Source organism: Panicum virgatum, chromosome 8K (genome assembly GCF_016808335.1).
Source record: "Panicum virgatum strain AP13 chromosome 8K, P.virgatum_v5, whole genome shotgun sequence".
NCBI lineage: Eukaryota > Viridiplantae > Streptophyta > Magnoliopsida > Poales > Poaceae > Panicum > Panicum virgatum.
This window is the reverse complement of record NC_053143.1, coordinates 47,130,087-47,154,641: the sequence shown is the minus strand read 5'-3', so window position 1 is coordinate 47,154,641 and position 24,555 is coordinate 47,130,087. Positions and strand designations below refer to the sequence as shown.

Genomic DNA, 24,555 nt, shown 5'->3' with positions numbered 1-24,555 from the left:
CTGGAGAGAAGTGTCAGTAAAAGTGAGAGCCGGTGCCTGAGTCTGAGCTAGGGGTAGCTGAAGCTCCTGTCGCAGGGCAGCAAACTGCTGCTGTGTCTCGGCTCTGAGCCCTGCGACCAAGGAGTGAACCGAGGAGAGAATCTGAGTCTGGGACTCGGCTGGCTGCTGCTGGATCTGGAGGAAACGGTGATCACTCCTCTGCTGCATCTGCTGCTGCTGCACTATCAACTCAAAGCGCCGGTCGCTCCTCTGCTGCTGGGCCATCATGGCCTGAAGAATGGACGCTATATCCGTGGCAGTGGCAACCTGAGCAGCGGTAACCTGAGGAGGTGGTGGAAGCACACGGGAGCCACAGGTCTCGTGGTCGTGAGACCGAAGCGGAGGAGGCGGCTCGTCGTCTGAACTGTCGTCGGTATCGACCTGAGCTCCCCCTATGTCCTCCTCTCCCCCTGTCTGGTGCACTGTCTCAGACTATGCTCCCCCTACCTCCTGTGTTCTCTCTGTCTCTGTAGTTGAAGGGGAAAACACAGGTGCCTCTGGAGGTACTGCTCCCTGTGCTGGTGCTCTGGGGGCCACTGGTGCACGAGCCATGTGCATAGGAAAGATCGTGGCGACAACCTGATACATCTGAAACTGGAGGGTGGGCTCTGTGCCAAGTACAAAGTCTATCCTGCTCAACATGTGGGAGATGTAGTGAGCGAACGGTAGGTGACGATGTGACCCCATCCCTGAAGTGATGATATCCTCCATCTCAGCTATCAAGAAGTCGACCACATAGAACTGAACTCGCTGCACAAGAGCTCTCAGGAGGTGCTGCAGCAGGGTGGTGATCCTCTCTCTGTATCCGAGGCGTGGCAAGAGAGCCTTGCGCAATGCTCGGTGCACCACACCTGCAGAACGAGTGAGGTGGCGAGGTATCCTCTCCGGTGCGCCCTCTGTGAACAAACACTGAGCCTCTTCGTCTGTCAAGGCGTAGTGCTCATTCTTCCCACTGCGGGGTCTAGTGGTTACATACCAATTGGCGTACCAAGAAACCCCAAGAAAAGGTTTGGAAGAAAGGAGCAGAAAAGCATGGACCGGATGGTACGATTTGTCTAAACCGTCCAATAACCGTCCTAAGTAACCCGAGGGGTGCAAACCCTAGGACATGAGCAAAAATAGAACAGTTTGTTAAAACCGTCCACGGACCGTTGAATCATGTTTCCTGTTTGAATGGACCGGATGGTCTGGTCTCATAGGACCGTACAACAAAATGTACCAAAGTACAGTGACGTCAAGTGCCCAGTGACCATTGGAAAGTACACGGACCGTATGGTCCGGTCTGTGGAAAAGTGGAGGAGCGGACCATCCGATCTTCACTGCGTAAGCCCCCTTTTGTAGTTTGCAATGGCTACTTCTTCTTGGGGGCTATAAATATGGGTTCCTCTAGTTCATTCAATGCTCTTTGACACTCCAGCAACCTCATACACTCAGAGAGCCATTGTGCTTCAACTCTTTGCATCAAACACACTCATATTCACACCTTTGAGAGCAAGATCAAGGCTTAGAGCTTGTGTGCATCCACTTGGTGAGGATCAAGATCAAGTGAGGGCCAAGGACTTGTTACTCTTGGTGTTTGGCAGCACCTAGGCGGACTTGGTAACCGGGGTGTGTTCCCGGAGCTTGCCAAGGACTTGTGGAAGCCCGAAGAACATCGGTGTACAAGGCTTGAGCTCCACCTTGCCAGGATGGCGAACGGAGACTCTTAGTGAGCGCCCACAAGCATGGGAGGCGGCAAAACACTCTAGGGTGTGCCGCAACGTGGACTAGGGGAGCATGCCAAACCTCCGACACCATGGGAACAAAATCCGGTTGTCTCTTTCCCTTGTCTCTCTACTTGATGCTCTTATGTTTATTGCTATTTTCATGTATTAGTGTCGCTAGTGTTAGTCTTCGCTGTTCTTGTTCCTTTCTCACTAGCATGTTTAGGGCTCTTTTATTTGTCGAGTAGAGTAGTTTCGGTAGAAGGAGAAGTGGGCTAATTTGTAGCTTCGTTAGGTTAAGGACTTTCGATTAGAGTTTGAAATTAGCCCAATTCCCCCCCCCCTCTCGGGCATCCGATCCTTACACCTACCCTTTGTGCAAGCTAGATCTACAACATATACTTTATTGCCTCATCTATAAGCTATAGTATCTGAACTCATGCACTTCACACACTAGTAAACCACATGCAAACCTACTTTTTGTGCAAGCTAGATCTACAACATATACATAAGGATACACATGGCTGAGAAATATGACATAGGTGGCACATACATTAAATGCAACAATTTTAATTTGGGGCTCACGCCTGGTGAGGCATGCAAGAATCGACCCCAGGGATCGAACCGGCGAGCGGTCATTCCTACACCTAGGCATAGACCAACCGAGCTACGGCTCAGTCCTTTGGGAGCATGAGATTTGATTTGCATTTAATTCATGCTAAGTTTTGGTCAATACAAGTGACATAGCTCTTCTTTTTTCGAGATTGTGCCTAAGCATGTATTTCATTAACAGAAAAGCAAAAATATAACGATGCAACCCCAAGAGGATCTCAAGGCACATAGTACAGCACAGCCACCATGACCTCCCTTCCCCACACCACTCAAACCTAAACAAGCTGAAAGTGATCGGGCGCTCTAGCCTAAGAGGGGAAGGGGGTGAATTAGGCACTAATAAAAACTTAGACCTATGGCTCCAACTAGTTTGCACAAAACTTAAACTAAAACATGCTATCTAGATGTGCAACTAGGTTGTTCAAGTGTAAAACCCCTATCCCAAAAGAGTTTAGCAACCTATAGCCTTTCCTATCAAGAAACTATTCTATGAAAGTAAAGGCACACAAATTGCTAGTATGAAATGCGGAAGCTTAAAGAGCGGGATAGGAGATAGCAAACTCTTGACGCGGGTATTTATCCCGTGGTTCGGTTAGCCACGAAGGCACACCTACATCCATGTTGTTGTAGCACTCACTAAGAGTATTGCTACTCGGCCACCAAGTCTCTTCCGTGAACACAATCACGGTCACCTTGGCCCCGGGTTCCACTAAGGAGCTTCTCCACAAAGGATGGGGGTCTCCACGTCCCCCGCACAAAGATGTCGTCGCCGCTCCACACCAAGTCGGAGGGTCGATGACGTTGCCGGCGAGCTTCACGCTCCAAGGTGCCGGCGAGCTTCACGCTCCATCGTGCCGGCGCACCAAGCTCTTCTTTTGGTTCACTAATGAACCACAGCACAAAGGCTCTAAGCCTTGCAATCTCACTCACTAAGAGCTAATCCTTTACACAACACTCTCAAAGTGTGCTAAGAGCTAAGGATATGATCTTGATGCTTTTGTATGGCTTGGAGATGTTCTTGGGTGTGTGTGGGATGTCCAGCAACTCCAGCAATCTTCAAATGGCCGGGGTGAGGCGTATATATAGGCCACCAAGTCTTGTAGCCGTTGCTCCAACGGTTAGCTGCAAATCTGCGTATCACCGGAAGAACCAATGCCTCTGGCAAGGGTAGCGTCGGTTCTTCCGGTCACTCTAAGACACGAAATAGCCGTTGAGCTTCTGACTGCTGACACAGTGACCACCGGTTGAACCGATGCTTTGTACCGATGCATCACCGGTTCATCCGGTGCTTAAGAATCTTCTCCTGAGCGCTGACGTCATTGCACCGACGCAAAACTCCGATGCACCGTCGGTTCAACCGGTGCTGAGGAAACTTCTCCTGGGCACTTGACATCGTCTCTGGAACATAGGACGCCCAATGCACCGATGCCTCCTTTTTGACCCGTCGGTTCAACCGGTGCCTATAGGCTGACTTGGCTTCGACTCCCTTCTGAACCAAAGTACCATGGCATCGGTTCTTCCGACTACCATCGGATGCTCCGATGCCCTGGCGTTGGTTCTCTTTCTCTTTGTCATCACTTGAACCTAAAAGCCTGAGAATGGTCATCTTAACAATCATATTAGTTCAAGTGTTGTGTTGTCATTCGGTCACCAAAATCACTCGAAATGGCATAAATGGTGCCATGTTCGTTACACAAGCAACTAAGCCAAGAACACCTGCAAGGAAAGAAAAATAATAGCATTGTTGTGTGTCGACAAATGGGGGTCGCAGAAGCTTCCCGCTTTGAGGTTCGGAGGGGAGGATGATCATCGTGATGTTAAGTAGGCTAAGTCAAACTCGTGGATACATCGAGGTGAATCATAGGGCACAATGGATATAGAGATGTTCGGGCCGTCGAAGTGTAACACCCTACCTCCTCTTTGTTGAATATGTATTATCTAATCTCAACTCAGTTTTTGGTTACAAAGGAGCTTGTTGCCATGATCTAGGAAGGTCCCTAGCTAAGGAAGATGATAAAGCTTGGAGACAAAGCTTGGGCACTGGAGTGATGGGAAAAATCGATTAAGTTGTGCATATCAGTGGAGAATGGTATCCGAACCGTTCACAGGGCCTGTAGATCGGTGAAATTTTGTCCGACATGAACGTATTCAATATGTATTCCTATTTTTTCCACCGTATACTGTCTGACGCCATCACGGTTTCTGGTCCTAAATAGTTCCACAATTGGACATAAAGAACATGTCAGGCGGAGTGGCAGGCAACTTGCAGAGCAGGGGCGACTGCACGGTCTGCCAACCCACTACAGATGGTTCTTTAGATTTTCTAAACTAGCACAGATGACTCTTCAGCTTCACAGGCTCGCACACACTGGTACACATAGTTCTTCAGCTTCACAGGCTCATGTACACATTGTATTGGCATATGGATGCGGCCGAGTGGACTACGCGTGGTCGCGTGCCACGATGACAGGCAGGTGGCCTTCAACTGCACACAACCGTACAGGGGTACAAAACCGAGGACATAGAGATAGCTGTACACAATAGCACACCCAATCATTTTGATGTGGAGCTCGGACCATCATCTGTACAAATAAATAGATTTTTCTTTCTGAAGAAACGACAGTAGCAGCACAATTAAAAACCTATAGCATGTGCTCGTTTTAAAAATAAAATTATTTTTGTACAAACAATTGTCCATGATAAAAAAAATATACCTATTTTTGTACGGTTCAAATATACCTATCCACATGCTCAACGAGATCCCGGAGCAGAGGCGTCATCATCAGAGAATCAATGAGTTGCATGGTGAGTCGGTCACTGTGGCGGAGTGCACGGATGAACTCGGGCAACACGACTGACACTATCTCGATAATGAGCTTGCAAGTCATTGAGAATGCAATTGTAACAAATAAATACCTATCGTGTCGTACAATTCCATACTCACACCCGCGTATAATTCCATATTCCGCTACAATACTCTTACCCACTCGCGGGTATCAAATTTTACCCATACCCGTAATTTTGTGTGTAAATAAGCGTACGCACTGGTTAAAGGTTAGGGTTTTTAGGAACAAGATCACCCGTACCCACAGCGACGTGTATAATCGTGCCATAAACGTACCCGCTGGTGGTTTTCGGATTTAGGGTTTTTAGGGCTTATGGTTTTAATGGTTTAGGGGTTTAGGGTTTATGGTTTAGGGTTAGGACTTAGGTTTTGGGGTTTGTGGTTTTAGGTTATTAGGGTTTATGGTTTGTAGGGTTTAGGGGTTTAGGGTTATGTTTTTTTAGGAACAACATCACCCGTACTAGTACCTACAACTAACTGGTATAAGATCATGCCCATAAACGTACTTGCTATTTAAGGGGTTTCTAGGGAACAAGATCTTTAGGTTTTATGGTTTTTAGTGTTTGGGGATTTTAGGTTTCCATAAACGTACCAGACCCGACGGGTACAAGATCGCCCATACCCAGACCCGACGAGTACAAGATTGTGCCCATAAACGTACCGGCCCACTGGTTAAAGGTTAGGGTTTTGGAACAAGATCATCCGTGGCCACATCCGACATGTATAAGATCGTGCCCATAAACGTACCTACTGGTGGCTTTAGGGTTTATGGTTTTTATGGTTTAGGGGTTCAGGGTCGTAGCGCATCTAGGCCGATAGATGCTAATGGTAAGTTTCGGTGATTAATGACAACCGTATGCGACTAACGTGTGTTTTAAAGGAAAACTCAATGACTGGATTAGTCTCATATGAAATATGAAAGGAGACCCCTCAATTTGAAACAATCATGCGTACCAAGGACTCATTTTGAAAGATTAAGGACCTTTCTAGTCTCAAGTGTCACAAGGAGATGAAGGACACTTGATTTAGCTAGTTTTTATAGTTTCTAGTTCTTGATCGTACTATTAAGAGGGGTTCATGAGTTAGTAGCTTGATCAAAATTGAGTTGGCCTTAGAAATCTTGCACACTCACTCAAAAACAGCAAAAGATGGTCAATAGAAGTTAACACAACTCTTGGAAGAAGAAACAATCAAAGTCACATTCAAATCCAAGTCAATTCAGCTGAAAACAAAGAAAAACAGCAGCACCGGTTGAACCGATGCCCTATCATCGGAGCATCCGATGCTTGGCGGAAGGACCGATGCCCTGTCGGTCTATCTTCTCTGGAAGCAGGCAGGAATCAAGTCAAAAACTCTATAGCACCGGTTGAACCGATGGTCCCAAGAAAAGCACCGGTGCATTAGATGTACTTTGTTCCAGAGAGCATGTTTTGGTGGACTTCAACTTCTCTTTAGCACCGGTTGAACCGACGCTTCAGAATCAAAGCACCGGTGCATTGGATGTACCTTGTTCCAGAATGCTTGCTTGAGTTGATCAGTGAACCTCTTCTGCACCGGTTGAACCGATGCCCCTACGGAGCATGCACCGGTGCAATGACGCAAGCGTGGATACTATGTCAGAACTCCAACGGCTACTAATTGGACACAGAGAGACCGGTTGAACCGATGCTTATACTTTCTATCCCGTCGGTTCTTCCGGTGGTCACGGTTTTTCTGCAGTAAACTTCCAACGGCTATGTGACCTCCTCCACTCTATATAAGGGTACCCCCTGGCTCATTTCAGTTGCCTTTTGACACCTTGAATACCTGAGGCCACCCTTGAGAAGAAGAGAAAGAGCTTTGAGCAAAAGAGAGAAGATCTAGTACTTTGTTTGTGCTTCAACCTTGAAGAATTCATCCTTTGCAAGTGTAGCAAGTGTGCTTGAGCTAGGGGCAACTGAGTGTAGGTCAAGTGAAGGCTTAGGAGCTTGTTACTCTTGGTGATTGGCAGCACCTAGACGATCTTGGTGATTGAAGGTGTTTCTTCCGGAGCTTGCCAAGGATTGTGGGAGCCCGAAGAAGTGTGTACGTGGCTTGAGCTCCACCACGCTGGGATGGTGAACGGAGACTCTTAGTGAGCGCCCAAGTCTCGGTGACATGGGAGGTGACAAGACTCTTAGTGAGTGTCACAACGTGGATTAGGGGTGTGTGCCAACACATCGACACTACGGGAAAAATCCGGTTGTCTCTTGCCCACTCTTTCATTTCAAGCATTTACTTTCATGCAACTTTTCATGTGCTTGACCTTAGAGATCATAACTTAGCTCTACCTTGCTTAGTTTCTTTTCTTTAGTAGCTTGTGTAGTTTGCTTAGTTAGCCGGTTGGTGAATTGAGCCTTACTAGCATTGCATAGGTTAAGATTGTTTTAATTGCTTCAGAAATTTGAAAAAGGCCCGATTCACCCCCCTCTTGGTCCATCGATCCTTACAAGGGTTAGGGTTTAGGTTTTGGGGTTTTAAGGTTTATGGTTTTTAGGGTTTAGGGGGTTCAAGAGCTTATGGTTATGTTTTTTAGGAACAACATCACCCGTAGTTGTACTCGCACTTGACGAGTATAAGATCGTGCCCGTAAACATGCTTGCTATTTATGAAACATACGTGCCCATAAACGTATGCAGCCATAACATCACCCGTTTATTTTCTTTTTTAAATATAACCGGTCACCATTCTTAATACCTTTCATAATAGATTGCACCACTTCAGCATATGAGTACCTATAGGATAAGAACACTAAAGTACACAGTAATACTTTTCATCTATGCACTATTTTTTCTTTAAAATATAATCAATCAGTATAAATCTGTTTTACATCGCATAAAAATCTCGAATAAACATAAACATCGCATCTTACTGAAATACTATATGCAAATTCCAAGAAATATTTTGCAAACATCCTACAATTTGTATGAAAAATTAAACACACAATTTTTAAAACCTATAACATGTGCTTAATTTAAATTGTGTGCCAATAATATGTACTACTACGTTGTGCCAGCTCAAGGACCTCGCCTTGCTCCGGTCCAAGGCCACGGCCATCCGGGGCTCCCTCTCCGGCCGCGTCGAGGGCGCTGACCCCGCTGCCGTCTCTGAGGTGGCCGTGGGACTCCTCCGGCTTGACGCGAAACTTCCCATGATCTCGTTGAGTTCGGTATTTTGGTCCGTGTGCCGCCGGCGTGCTGGGTTTTGGATCAGGAGGGGACCAATGATCCGGGAGTTGAAGCGCGTGGTACGTGAGCAGGGAGCTCACCCGGATCTTGGAGTTCGTTGAGAAGGTGCTGTTCAGAGAGCACGAGCAGATGGCGATGGTTAATGCATTGGACACCATGGACGGGTACACAATGGCTGCAACGCCGCGAGCGCGGTAGGTCGCCCGGCTATGGGTAAGAAGAAGGTGAGTTTCTCTGGTAACAGTCAGGTTCACATGGTCAACAGAAATATGGACAATGGAAATGAGGTTGACGGGCTGGAGCTCAGCTGAGTTTGATGACGTGAAGCCTAGCAATAGAAGACAAGTGCCAATGGTAAGCCTAGGCTTGCAGCAACAATGCCGGTGTCAGCCGGTGCACATGGAGTCAAGGAGTACTGGTGAAAGGCGTGATATATAACTTGTGATCTGCATCATTTGGTATGACTTCAAGTTTATTATCTTGCGGTTTGTTATCTCTTCGCTTCGCTATATTTTCACGGTTTCCCACTGCGACGAGTTTGTAGTACATGTTTGATATTTAAAAAATTATATAAGCGCCGACATGTTTTAATTATTAGATAAATTATATAAGCTTATGATATATGGGTTCTATGTTTTTTTATTCAACTCTACCATCGGTGTGATCTATTGCTATGACTCTGTCGGCAGGCTAGAGCATCGTTATTCAACTCAGCCGCTGGAGGATAGTACTATTTATGCGAGATGGAACGTTCTGTTCGCTTGAAGCTATGAAGTTACAAGGCGATCTGTCCCAAATTACTTTCCATTGATAGAAATCTTGACTAAGTCCCAAATTACTTTCCCTTGAGGAGTTGACGTAAGATTATTCATCCTGCAAGTATCCTCCAAATGCTATCAATTAATCAGCAGAGTAATTTTCCACCAACTGCTACATGTCTACTACCAACGAGGCTAGGCAAAATTTTGGCCGAGTGCCACCAAGTTTGGGTCACTACTCCACCAACACGTCACAAATAGCGAGATCGGATACATCATTACTGGGCATCAACGAGGCGAAAGCAACTCATACATATCCATGTTGATGAAGGCCAGAATACATGACTGGGCACCGACGAGGCGAAAGTCATCCCCTTTATCAACAATACATTCCGTTTATTATTAATTATGACGTGGTCGTGGACTATTTCGACCAAGTTTCAGCGGAATAGAGCCACCCCCTATTATTCCCATGCCATATATCGCATATGGATGATGAACAAATAACCAATTTGACAACGACTTTGAAGCGCAACTTAATCGGACGTTTTCCGTAGACTCGCTCTACGGATATAATTAACCGGCCGTGCTTAATAGGCACCCGGAATCAGCAAACTACGCAATCTCTAGAAAGCTACAAGTCAGACCTCTCCTTAAGCATCGGCATTGAAGACAAAAGAAAACTTAGTCTAGATGATTGTGTACTTTGTATATTCAAGAAAGAATTAATGAAATATATGGTTCCCAATACGTGTACCTGTGTGTTGCATATTTACTATTTTTGCTGTCTTCAAATTTTGTTCTTATCTAAACAAAATGGCACGCCCGGTGAGACTTGATTCTCCTATCTTTGGTGCGCTCCAATAGTCGTCACTGAAAGTTTCATAGTCTCCTCATAATGGTAACATTGTAGACATTGTAGGACGGCGCTTGCTGATAAGGCTGAACAATTTCTCTTTGATGGCAAAAAAAAAGGAGCCAGCATGGAGTGCACTTGCACAACGTTGGTTAAACGATTTGAGTTGCAGGTTTATTATTGATTATGTGAGCCTAAAAAATGAAGGGTTCAATTTCCTAGATATTTTATCTAACGATGTAGATTACAGTTGAGTAAGTTAATTTGGATAAAAAACATTAAATTTTAACTAGATCTTTATAGTATAGACTAGGTGATTTCCCCGAGCGTTGCTGCGGGGCTTAAAGTGTGATTTTAAGATTTTCTTTTTTGAAAAAAGAAATAGTATTGATTCAAATGTTCATTTGGCAGGGAAAATAAAACAATGAAACTACCATGGGTTTGTCACTACTCAGCCTCTAACAATAATTCTAATAAACCTATGCAATTAAAACTACTAAAAAGATTTGTGGAGTGGATATTTCATAGTATTGATTCAAATGTTCATTTGGCAGGGAAAATAAAACAATGAAACTACCATGGGTTTGTCCTACTCAGCCTCTAACAGTAATTCTAATAAACCTATGCAATTAAAACTACTAAAAAGATTTGTGGAGTGGATATTTCATTATTATGGCATGAGCAACACATCTCTAGTGATGACAACTTATTATCTTTGGTGTGTTTCCTAACAATACGTTGTAAAGTGACATGATTTCTAAATTATTGGACTCAAAGACGGCGTGGACTTCGAAAGTAGAAGTATACTAATGTATACTGTATGAAAACATTTTATACTTGATAACTTATTCACCTTAGTTTAAAGAGATTGACTTATTAAAGATTGGGTATGACAACATTTTTTTAAGCACATTATTTTTTAATATACTATTTTTTAAACATTTTATATTTGATAACTTATTAATCTTAGTTGAGAGATTGACTTTAAATGATTGATTATTTGTTAACCACATTATACTTTATAACTTATTCATCTTAGTTGGATTGACTCTTAAATGATTGATCATCTGTGTGTTTATGTTACGGGAATTTTATGCCCAAGTGATCAAAAGGACAAATAGTTGCATGCATGCATGTTATTAGCCACAGAAGATCGGCGAGAGACATTAATAGAGTGTCCTAGTGGATAGTGACATGGCTTCTTAGTGGATGATGATGTGGATAGTTTGCATGTTGAGATATGACCTTAGTGGCCTTAATCTATATAGATATATAGGATAGGATAGGATATATGATAATGGAAGAATGAAGTCTAAAAAAAAGAGAAACGGAATAAGAAATAAGAGAATAAAATAGGACACACACGATTGTATTGATAAATTTAGTATAGCGCTACTGGTCACATGATTTTTTTTTGCGAAAGCACATGATATATAGTTTTGATATATATAATGAAGAATGAACAATTAATTATTTTGACATGCTAACAAAAAAACGACTGAAGGGGAGTGGGTGTTTCCTCCCAATAACAATAACAACAACGTCGAGCATTTCGATAGCTAGCTCTGGATCATTCCGGTGGTTCACACCTTATTGACTACTAGTGGAATTGCCGGGAGGCCGAAGATTAAGACGTAGGAGCCGAAGTGCACCAAGACACATAAAAGCACTGCTCGTGCATAAATAATCCATACCGCAGGTCGCCGCATCATTCCGATTCGAGTGCAGACTGTGTTTGCCAAACAGGCGGTCCGCCAAAGTTCCATGTTGCCATAGAGTGAAGCTACGGAAACAAGCACACAGACAACAACTGCCGTGGTGTGATCGAGTGGAGCCAGCACCAGGTACAAGGCCAGGGCAAAAACCGCCACGAAACTCCTTGCTGCGAACTGCAGAAACATTGTCGCTATGTGGAAGTACCTGTGGCGGATGGAGATGTCCATAGCCGGCACCCCGGCGTAGACAAGTGCACAGGTGGCCATGGTGGAACCGATGAATGCTAACGTGTCGGCCAGGATAAACACGTTGAAAGCATAGCTCCTGTCAAGCACAGGCGTGCCGCCGGCAGCAGCAGCAGCAACATCAGCATGCTGCTTACTGTCATCGCCACTGTCGGGTCGATAACCTCCGGGCAATGTGAAAACTGATGCAAATGTCACGGTAGCGAGAAGTACTGCGACAATGCTCGTTGCCTGCGTTGCATGCGTCAATTTCTCCGACACCTCGTCTGCATCTCCTTTCGTCATGTGTCTTTCATAGAAGAGCTCCGGCCTACCTCCACCGTGCGGAGCTCCTGCAGACGCTAATGACAGCGCTATGGTATTTCTTGGATTCTGCAAGAACATTATGTATGGAATATAATAACAACGATAATAATAACGAGAAGGACGATGATGAAAAAAAAATATAGCAGATATAGAGTAACACTTCTTAAACTTATCACGGGTTCTCACGTGGATCCTGATACTCTTGAAATGAATGATTGAATCCTCAAACTAATTTGCATCACTTGGATTCAAATATTCACAATGTGTACAGTGTGATGATGTGAACCTAATATGCGAGACTGAAACACAGAGACTTTGGTTCCAGAACCCTCTACAACACCGCTGGATCTATAACCGATAGCGAGTAAAGGGAAGTAAGATAGCACTGCTTATCACTGCCGGGTCCTAACCGGCAAAAATTGAGAGTATCTTATCTTACTGTATCTAATTGGAGACAATAAAGGATGCACTACTTACAAAGCACTCTAAAAAGAAAGAAATCCTAGAAATTTCCACAATAATCAAAAACATCCGACCATTCATCTATAGTCTCAAATAATAATAGCCATCAGATCTATTTCTTCTAAAAAAATATAGAGGCAAGAGATCGAGGGTCCGCGCCGGCAACATTTAGTGTAGAAAAATAAATCCAATAACCGTAAATATAGAGGCAAGAGATCGAGCGTTCGAATCTCCGCACCGGCAACATTTAGCGTATTAATTAAAAAATAAAGCCAATGGCAGTAGAAGACTATGGTTCGAATCTCCGTACAGGCAACATTCGGCGTATTAATTAAAAATATACTGTTATTAATTAGATAAGGCTAAATAATTCGGATCTATCGGAGAGTGATATCTAAATTAATAGATCCATTGAAAAGCGATATCTCAATAATTAATTAATTAATTAAAAATTGTAGCCCATATGGCCTCACGTGAAACGCACACGTATAGTATCTTTCTAAACATTGAAAGGGTTATGAATTACTCTTTAATACCATCAATTTAGCGGTATCTACAATGCAATAGTATTCGTTGTATGAATAACCTAAAATAACTCCCATAACAATTGGAAACATCTGACCATTATTTAAATAGATTAAAATATTTATAGTGATTAGATATGATTATTTCTTAAATAATTACACATATCTACAATTATAAAAATGGTCTAAGTCTAATTAAATTGCATGTGCTATGATAAAAAATTATATAAAATAACTTGCTAATGTTATATCTAAATTAACTATATTTATTGTTATGATAAATATCTAAAATAAATTTTTAAATTTATATTAAAAATATCTATATTTTAATATACACATAATAATATGGGTGTGCCTTGAGATTAACCCGTGAGACGCACAAGTTGATGGACTAGTTACTACAAATCCGGGTTCCAAACCAGCAGCGATAGCCACTAGCCTTTCTATAGACAAATGGCTGAAAAATAGCTAATTGTGGTTAAAAATATTTTGATTCTACCTGTTAAGTTTTTTAAATCTTGCTTTACACATTTAAGTGCCTAAATGAACATAATTGAAAAAGAATAGTCAACTACAATGTTTTAGATCTTGTTTACAACTACAGCTTCGGTACAACTGGTGTCTCCATCGGAAGTCGTTTAGATATTTAAAATTTGAATTTTGAATAGAAGTGAATATTTGAACATACAAACAGACTCGATTAAAAATGTTGTCAGCTACAAAGCAGTAGATTTTGTTGACATCTATAGTTTTCATATAAAGTTTGTCTTTATTTGAGTTCATAGGATGTATTCATTGTCGGTTCTCAACCACGAACTGATAGTGATATATCGAGGGGTCATCACTACCACAGTTCAAGCCACGACCTAGCAGTGATATGTTAGCCATATTTATTTCATCGCCCTCCCCCTCTCTTCGCTTTGTCCCTCTAGTAGCTGCCCACTGCCCCAAGCTTGTTGTCATGCTGCCCTCATCCATGATCACCTAGCGATTGCAGCACTCCGTCCTTTGCTCGTGGGAATGACGATAGACTTAGGCCCATGCACGGTGATTTCTCACTCCGCCTATCAATAACTCGTGCAGCCATGTCTTCCCCTCATACCCTCCCTCCGTCTACCTCGTACCTCAACCTAGTGGTGGTCTAAGGAAGAGGAGCGGTCGAGGAGCAACAGCCCTTGGATGGGGTAGGGCCGTAGGGGCATCGGGCATGGAAGTATCGAGGCCAATATGATGTGCAAGGCGCTAGTGTTAGGTCATGGTGTGAGTAGCAGGGCATGCAGTGGTGACATGGTGGATTTTTTTTTAAAATAAAGGAATATAATCCAGCCTCCCCACCCCATGCATGACTGGATACAGCCTAAGTGATATGGTGGAATTGGGGCAGTAGCGGATGGAGGTGGCATGGTGGCGCCGCAGAAGACAATAGAGAGTGCGTGAGATCGGAGGATGGATGGGAAAAAGATAAGAGAGATGGTGGGGAGAGATGTACCTAATATGTGTGGCCTCACCTGTCATGTCTACGTGATGACATAGTTTAGCACTAGTTATGAAGATATGGACTTGTGTGGTACTACATATTAGCATAAAATTAGCAAGTTTGGCGATTGATATGTGGACCCTCACCTATTAACTATTATGTCCCTTTTCCACAAAAAAAAAACTATTATGCCAACCACGCTATTACACAGTTTAGCACAAGTTATATGAAGATCCAGATTTGTGTCATATTACATAATATTACCAAGTGTGGGACATTGAACATGCAATTTGAAAATAGACCTAGGTGAGAATTCAGAACAAGTTTACTATTGAAATTTACTTTTAGATAGTTTTGAGCTAGTACTAGTGTAGAGAAGGAGGGGAAATGATAGCACACTTACAAATGGATAATGAAATGGTGAAGAAGGGATCATGCTGTAGGAAAGATCAAGAGGTGTCATCCCGTCTTTATTTGCCAAATCCAAGCGTACCAGCCGATTCCGGAACAAACAGTTGAAGAGAGCAACGTCGCCAGCACGGACAGCGGCGTGGAGCGCAGTGTCTCCGTTCTTGTCCTGCGCATTGAGAATCGGTGACAATTCTGGCATTTCGCAGACATGCTTAACCACACTGTGCCTCTCCGTCGAAACAGCGACATGGAGGAAAGTTCTTTCGCTGCCATCTCGGAGGGTGGCACAGTCCGGACATGTTTGCAGCAGCGCCTTCACCGCATCGAGGCTGCCACACCAAGCAGCAACGTGTACGGGGTACGACCCCTCATCGTCCACCTGATATGCCATGGATTTGTTAGCATCTAGCAGCAGTGCTGTGGCAGAACTTGACGCCGCCCAAACTTGTGGAAACACTCCGAAAAGGAACCCTGCCATCGGCCACCCATCCAAGGATGCAGCCAAGTGAAGAGGGGTGCTCCCCTTCTGCTGCTTGTCCCTTTGCCTGGTGAGCTTCGAGAGGAGATGATTATTATCAGCTGCTGCCGTCACACCACCACCATTCGTCGAGCTGCGCCCTTCCCCTTGTTCGACTACTTCTTGTATCTCGGCCGTGGTCTTCACGTCCTTCTTGAGCCATTCCAAAACTGTTTGCAGCGCTGCGTGCAGTTCATACATAGAGATCCGGTTATTTGTCTTCATAATTTGCATTACTTTAACTATTACTGACTAGACACGATGCAGCAAAAGCAAACAAAATAAATCCTATAAATCTAATTAACAAACATTAGAGGTTTATGGTCATCATTTTAGTAATATCTAATGACTAATCATCAAGTCCACCAACCCGTGCTCCGCACATGTTAGAATCCTAACCGATATACATATTTCGATATACATATTTGAAGTTTGTGGATAAGTAATTCTGACAATAATCTGAATTACTTATTTTGCCAGTTATCTAACATAAAACCCAAAATTACTATATTTTATCATGCATATTCATATTTCTCTCATATATAGCTTAGTACATCCGTGTCTTTTTTTATGTGTGTGTATATAGATTCATACATGCATATCTATTTGGGATGCCCGGTGATACACAAAGTGTTTCCTTTAAATTTGTATTTTATAGTACATTATTAGTGCAAAACTTCATGTACAGTACTTTATATTTGTCCATCCTTTTTTATGATAGCTGATGTTAAGTTTTTTGTTGTGATGGATGTGACTAATTTACATACAATTCTAATGGGTTACATAGATTAGCTATTATATATAATGCTAAATGTTAGCGATTTAGATTTAAATTTAATAAATTAAATTATCTTTCATAACTACATATAGTTTCTATTTAAATCTAAATCTAGAGACCTGTAACGTTAGTCTTATATATTACTAGTAAAAATGCACGTGTGTAGCACGTGACAAGATATGTTTTTGTTATTTATAAGGTTTTATTTACAAAAGTTTTTGTCGTTTACTGTCTTACAATGCTTTTATGTACTCCCTCTATCCAAAAAATCAAGGCACATAGATTTTTGACAAGGTCTTTAAAGCGGAACATTGACCATCAATAACTTTCAAAATATGTTATGAACAACTACAAAACCATCATCACACTAATGCTCTTTTGAATACAAATCCAAGCATATAACATGCATACACCAAATATTTGTGAATTTAACTCAATTGTTAGTCAAAGATTAAAAAGGTTGACTTTTCCAAAAATCTATATGCCTTACAATTTATTTTATTATTTATAGTGGTTTATAGATTATATTAACGTTTTTGCTGTTTACAATTTATTTGAGTTTTTCATCATTGAGTAATTTTATGTTTTTTTCAATAAAAAATATAAGGTAATTATTTTCAAATTATTTGAATATTCAATTCGTTGGGTTAATTTTGTTTATTTAATGTTTAAATGAAACAAGACATATTGTCACGTTTTGCACATAGTTTCTATCTCGTCTTTGTATATGGACTATATATTATATATTAGTTAGTGAAATGGCTGATCCATTTGAGTTTGGGCCTGAGATCCATAACTTTGTAATCCACCTGACCATGGCACCCGTTGTTGATGCACGTCGTCCGCACATGACAACCAAAAAATAATATATAATTATTTTTTAAAATTATATGAATATTAAATTTGATGTTTTCATTTTGTTATGTAATTTTTAAATGAAACAAAACATGATGCCATATTTTTTACATATTATCTACATCGTCTTTCTGTCTGGATTGCATATTTGTTAGGGAAACGACTTTTCAGGCAATCCATAAATTGCGTGATCACCACCTATATTATAGAGTAAAATACACCGCCTGTACTTGTGTCATCGTGTCATACATAGAGATCTGGTTATTTGTCTTCATAATTTGCATTACTCTAACTATTACTGACTAGACACGATGCAGAAAAAGCAAACAAAATAAATCCTATAAATCTAATTAACAAACATTAGAGGTTTATGGTCATCATTTTAGTAATATCTAATGACTAATCATCAAGTCCACCAACCCGTGCTCCGCACATGTTAGAATCCTAACCGATATACATATTTCGATATACATATTTGAAGTTTGTGGATAAGTAATTCTGACAATAATCTGAATTACTTATTTTGCCGGTTACCTAACATAAAACCCAAAATTACTATATTTTATCATGCATATTCATATTTCTCTCATATATAGCTTAGTACATCCGTGTCTTTTTTTATATGTGTGTATATAGATTCATACATGCATATCTATTTGGGATGCACGGTGATACACAAAGTGTTTCCTTTAAATTTGTATTTTATAGTACATTATTAGTGCAAAACTTCATGTACAGTACTTTATATTTGTCCATCCTTTTTTATGATAGCTGATGTTAAGTTTTTAGTGGTGATGGATGTGACTAATTTACATACAACTCTAATGGGTTACATAGATTAGCTATTATATATAATGCTAAATGTTAGCGATTTAGATTTAAATTTAATAAATTAAATTATCTTTCATAACTACATATAGTTTCTATTTAAATCTAAATCTGAAGACCTGTAACGTTAGTCTTATATATTACTAGTAAAAATGCACGTTCGAAGCCGTGTGGAAGCTCGGGTCTGGAGACTGAGCATCTGTCGGTGTAAGCAGGGGCTCCGAGGACGGCTGTCCGGACTCCTCGAGCACGGGCGAGAGCAGAGGGGTTGACTTTTCCAAAAATTTATATGCCTTATTTTTTCGATGGAGGGAGCATTTAAAAATGAATTTATTTTATTATTTATAGATTATATTAACATTTTTGCTGTTTAGAATTTATTTGAGTTTTTCATCATTGAGTAATTTTATGTTTTTGTCAATAAAAATATAAGGTAATTATTTTCAAATTATATGAATATTCAATTCGTTGGGTTAATTTTGTTTATTTAATGTTTAAATGAAAGAATACATATTGTCACGTTTTGCACATAGTTTCTATCTCGTCTTTGTATATGGACTATATATTATATATTAGTTAGTGAAATGGCTGATCCATTTGAGTTTGGGCCTGAGATCCATAACTTTGTAATCCACCTGACCATGGCACCCGTTGTTGATGCACGTCGTCCGCACATGACAACCAAAAAATAATATATAATTATTTTTTAAAATTATATGAATATTAAATTTGATGTTTTAATTTTGTTATGTAATTTCTAAATGAAACAAAACATGATGCCATATTTTTTACATATTATCTACATCGTCTTTCTGTCCGGATTGCATATTTGTTAGGGAAACGACTTTTTAGGCAATCCATAAATTGCGTGATCACCACCTATATTATAGAGTAAAATACACCGCCTGTACTTGTGTCATCGTGTCATCTCGATCCCTCCCCTTCTTCTACGTCGTCCACTTCCGTAGTCGTCGAACTGATGTGCTCGCGCTCGCGTCCACCGACTTCGGCGCCAATGTGTTGGTCCCCGCGGTGTGTCTTGCGGGGCACGGCCGTGTTCTTCCCGTCAACCAAGGCCAACATCGTCGCGCTGCTGCTGCTCATGGTCTCGGCGACCGGGTGCGGGCACTCATCGCGCCGCAAGGCCATGGTTCCCGGCAGCGGCGGCGTCGACATGGCATTGCTAGCTTGGGGGGAGTGGGGCGGCTCGCCGTCTCGGTCGATGATACGTCGACACCGGCGGCTAGGAGATGTGGATGTGGGTAGACGTGCTGCGCGCCGCCCTGGTGCATGGCCTCACGTTGCGCTCCTAGACGGACTACCTCCACCTCACCGTCGGCGGCGGGACGCTCTCCAAGGACGTGCATGGATCTACACGCCGCCCTGGCACACGGCCTCACGCCGCTCCCCGCCGCCGCAGCCGATGCGTCCTCCCCTGCGACCGCTCTTAGCACCATGGCCGATGCGGCCGACCCGCCCGACCTCGCTGCCTCTAACATAGCCTCTACGCACATGCTATGTCTACCACATCATCCCATGCGGCCGCTCTGCGCCCGGCACGTCTCATGGGACACGCTCCCAGGTGCCAGTGTGCGTCGCCAGGACACGCTTCCTCTGTGATCCGAGGAGGCCCAGCGGCATCTCGCCAGACGCTGAGCCGAAGCAGGGGCGAAGGGATCCACATCATTGTTATGTCCATGTGCCTAGTTGATGGGTCTACCCTACGCCTGTTTGGACCTCAGTTGATGGGTCTGCCCTACGCATGTTTAGATCTTGATGACACCCGAATATAGTTTATGGACCGGGATGCCATTTTAAAAGTTTAGGGACCGGAATAACATAGCGGCACAAGAAGTTGAGAAATTGACGTCCACGAGGAGGCGCTCGCATCGGCTCCCGCGGCCGCGCGCCTGCGCCCCGGCCGCACTCCTGCGCTGAGGCGCTCTGGCAACGCACCAACAGTGGTGCCCAGTGAGCCGCACGCGCTTCCGGATCCGTTCCCACCCCCTGGTCCGGCACCTCCGGATCTGCTCGCGCCCGCCACCTACTCCTGGGTCCGGCGCCTCCTCCGCCGCTGGTGCCTCTTTTCGTTTTGTTTTTTTATTTCTCTGTTGCCGTTTTATTCCTCAGTTGGCCTTGATTTCTTGCGTTTATCTTCCTTTTTCATCCCCATCCGTGTGTGGCTGCCAATGGCAGATACTGGAGAACGAGTTCCCTCTTCATAACTATGATAATATGCATACGTGCTCGCCTGGGTGCTGCTCGTGCTTCTCCATTGGTCGGCCACCGTTTTCTCGTGCAGCCTCCACCGCAACCGCAAGTAGCCGCTTCAATCCTCACTTCTCCGAATTTGCTGCTTGTCATGACTTACGAAGTTTAGCTGTAAAAATGGTAGAACTGGAAAAAGATCGTGCTTTTCGGTTTATCGCCTTATTGAGTTAGCATTAATCTTGTGGCAATGTTATCAGTTGAAAGAGCTTTCTCAACTTTGCACTTCATCAAGACAGATTTATGCAACAAGATGTCAGATGATTGGCTCAATGACCTGATATAATGCTACATTGAGAAAGAGATCTTTAAAGTTCTTGATAGTGGTAAAATAAAAAAGAAATTCCAAGCCATAAAAAATCGGAGAATGCACTTGCCAAAAAACCAACCTAGACGTGCATAGTGCTTTGCTAGTAGTCTATATACTCTAGTAATATTCACCATTGTTTGAAAAAAATGGTCAATTTTGTTATTGTTCTCACCCATCGTACTTCATTTTTTCCAAGCAGATCCATTTTACTTTGACGTATTTTGAAATATATGATGCTAAAACATTATTTATTCATGAAATTAGAGGAATTATTTAAATATGGAGTTCATCTACTGCTTTGCTAATTGCTATAGTATGTTCGAACTATATATTTAAATGTGGTATGCGATCGTTCGTTTCTTCCTTTTGATTTGTCGCGCAAGTTCGCCCCAGCTAAAATTTTCGGCCGGGTCCACCGGTGTGCATACGATTGTCCAGATTAATTGTCGATTCGGGATTATATGTCTATATATTTTGATAATGGGCTCTATTTTTTATCGTAAAATTCATTTACACGGTCGATTAATTTGTTGTATAGTGGGCTCTGTATTTTGATTGTAAATTTTATAGTATAATGGGCTTTGCATTTTATCACGGTGTGTATGGTGAAGATTTATAGGGTTGATCGTTGAAATCCGAATCTAGATTGCGGGTGAAAAAAAACGGTGAAAAAAAAGAGATGGCAGGGATACGACCGGGCGGCAGAAACGCGTAAGAAAGTTACATAAGCAAATCTGCCGCTCCTTTTTCTGTACCTACGATTTTGGTCCTGCGCCTAGGATTTTACGGAGGCTATGTAAACATCTCTATGGTGATAGTTTGTGGGCCCAATGTGGAAACAAACTAATTAAAACCGATCGTTAGATTAAATTGTATTGAATGATCTAAGGGTGGGTACAGATTTGGGTAGGTATATGTGACAATTATTATTTTTTAAACTGGAGTTTTTATAGGGTAGATTAGTGAAATAAGAGTAATTTAGAAACATACGTGTATAGTTACTTTACGTTTGTTCAACTTTTTAGGCAGCTGACATTAAAAGTAACTAGATGAGACCCAGCGCGTTGCTGCTGGAATTTATAACATTAAATATAATTTAATTGATAGATTGAAAAATTGTAGATAAAATACTAACATCATGAAAAACATATTCACCACGCGTTCTGCAGAACACCACCGAAAGGCAATGCATGCATAAAACCACAAAAGATCAATAGCATGTTTAAATGGATGTTGTAGTGGACGGTGACGTGGACGATGATGTGGCTTCACGCATGTTGAGAGAAATAGGTAGTGGGGTTCTCCTATTTAGTTATAGAAGATATAGATATATAGACCTATGGTGATATATATTATTGTTTGCTTGCTTATAGTAATAACAAAGGTTGTTGATTTACATGCAAACTTAATGGGCTATCTAGATTAGCGATTACAATATAAAATATGAGTAACTTAGATTTACAAATTAAATTAAATCATCTTTCATAACTGCATAGATTTAAATTCAAATTTAAATAAATATTATAATGAGCTCTTTATAATAATAAATTATGTAATTTAAATTCAAATTTAAAGTATTATTGTTAAGTAAAATATTTAACAATGGAAGAGTGGGTAGTTTAAGAATATATTTGGAGAGTTACTTTAGGGTAATTTAATGCAATTTTAAGTATTACTTGAAATCCTATTCATAATGGCAAAGTGGGCAATTTTTTTTTGAAAAAAAAACATAATAGAACTTATGGCTATTATTGTTCGAGACTACATATATATAGTTAGATGTTGATTATTGTGAAAAAAATTCTGATTTCTTTTCTTGCGTGTCTCATAAAAATTAATGTAGAGGGGTCAAAAGAAGTCTCTAATAGTAATAGTAAGATATACTATAGTCCATCAACTTGAGGCGAGGTAGAGTGTTAAAGAGAAAGATCTACTAAAAGTTGATTAAAAATTAATACTAGTTGAAATTAAAATAAGTATTTAATACTAGTACTTTTTTGTGGGTCTCCTAAGAATTGAACATTCATTTATTTATATACTCCATCTCGTTCCAAATTATAAGTTGTTTGACTTTTTTGACAACACGTCAAATCAGCTAGTCTTTTTCAAAAGAAAATATACAAAAAATTCAAAAAAAATCCAACTCATACTTAAAGTATATGCTAAACGAAATCATAGCAAAAGTAATTAATAATTTTAATTTTTTTAAATAAGACGAGCCAATTCAACTTGTTGTCAAAAAAATCAAACACTTATAATTTGAGACTGAGGGAGTAGAATTGATTACTGGATAGGTACCTTTGCCACACGAAACCGCTGCGTGCAAGACGTTTCGTCCATGCGGTCCGGAGTAGGACAGCCTGCCTTTGCTCGTGTGAAGCAGGTGCGTTGCAATCTCCAGTTCACCGAGCGAGACGGCCAGGTACAATGGGGAAGCGCCCTCCTCGCGTGGGATGCAGGCCAGCTCGGGATCCATGGCCATGAGCCGGTCGATGCAGGCCAACTTGTTCCACCTGCTGGTGGTGGCGCGGATCGCCTGGTGCAAGGCGGTCTCCCCGCACTGGTTCTGCATTTCCACCAACTCCTTCGCCGCCTCGCCCTTGGTCGCGGCGGCGAGATCAACTAGGCGTTGGATCATGTCGGCGTTGCCAGCGGCGGCGGCGCAGTGCAGGGGCGTGTCGCCATTGCGGTTGCGCGCTTGCAGGACGCCCATCTTCTTCCTCCCCTCGTCCTCGTCGTCCTGGCGGACGATCATGTCGGCGCAGTGGAGGAACTCCGGGCTGTCACCGCATGCTGCGACCACGTGGAGCAGAGTGTCCCCCTCCATGGTCACACCATCCTCACGAAGCGCAGCGGAGGGTGCAGCTGCGGCAGCATGGTCGTCGTGAGGCCGGCGAGGATCCACTTGTACAATGACGACGACGTCTTGTCTGCTGGCCGCCATGGAGGACATGCCCGCGGCGGCACTGGTGGTGGGGCTCGTCGTCGTCCCTTCTTGTGCGTCTTCCTCCTCCCTGTCGTCTTCCGCCTTTAGCCGCGGCAGCAGCAGCAGTTCCTTTAGCAACTTACTGTCGCCGCGTCGAGCAGCCATCAGCAGCTGGGGATCTAACAATGGTGGATGATGGTTGCCACCGGCGACAGCCATCGAACGATTCGCGACGGACCAGATCGATCGGAGTAGCGGCTATATATGATCGGAGATGATCACGATCGATGTTACCTATCCTTTATTTGTTGCTTTATCTAGCTGCTTCCACATCTCGCAAGTCTCAACGTACTATATATAGCTATCCGAGAGTGTCGTCTGAGACATTGAAGCTACGATACCTTAACCTCCCCCGCCCGCATGCTGCCCTCCTGTCAGTGTTAGCCTACACACTGCACGTATACATGGGATTACACGTTTTTTGTATTTTTTAATTAATTTTTTTTAAAAAACATGTATATGCATGTAAATCTATATTGAAAAGTGATATAAATACATAATATATCTTCCATATTATGCATACTGTATATTTTATAAATAAAAAGGTAATTCTAGACAGTGCAAGTCTGTAAAAATTGGACGTGGCAGAATTTTTAACTTTCACCATACTTGTTCTATAGCCTAAACGCCATGTTACACACTGAAAAACGCCGTGTAATTAATCCATTTTTTATCGTGCCATGTAGGACGAGTAGACCGAGTAATACTGTGCAATACCGTGTAGTGCGTAAAGGGTCGTTTAGGTGCTAAGCTGCACACTATCTCACTGTGCAGCGTGTATATGGCCGTATAGCCCGTTTAGACGAACCCCTTCTGCGCATCAAGCACTGCGTACGTACGTGCGACCACGCCT

The 24,555-nt window shown here is 42.4% G+C and overlaps 1 protein-coding gene across 1 annotated transcript; it reads right to left on the bottom strand.

Annotated features, from left to right (window-relative positions):
* Positions 1–11,432: 11,432 nt before the first annotated feature.
* Positions 11,433–24,003, bottom strand: LOC120644923 (protein ACCELERATED CELL DEATH 6-like). Its single transcript, XM_039921665.1, has 3 exons — positions 23,015–24,003; positions 15,153–15,859; positions 11,433–12,352 (listed from the first exon to the last, which is right to left on the bottom strand). Exons 1-3 carry the CDS (start codon positions 23,859–23,861, stop codon positions 11,603–11,605), a joined length of 2,304 nt encoding a protein of 767 aa, XP_039777599.1. The 5' UTR covers positions 23,862–24,003; the 3' UTR covers positions 11,433–11,602.
* Positions 24,004–24,555: the final 552 nt, after the last annotated feature.

What these genes read in the sequence shown, in the direction of transcription:
- LOC120644923 (XM_039921665.1), bottom strand. Translation starts at nt 23,861, where the DNA reads ATGGCTGTCGCCGGTGGCAACCATCATCCACCATTGTTAGATCCCCAG. An exon ending in AGCGGTTTCGTGTGGCAAAG is followed by an intron (nt 15,860 to 23,014) that starts GTACCTATCCAG and finishes AACTGCACGCAG; the next exon opens with CGCTGCAAACAGTTTTGGAA. An exon ending in CACCATTTCATTATCCATTT is followed by an intron (nt 12,353 to 15,152) that starts GTAAGTGTGCTA and finishes ATGTTCTTGCAG; the next exon opens with AATCCAAGAAATACCATAGC.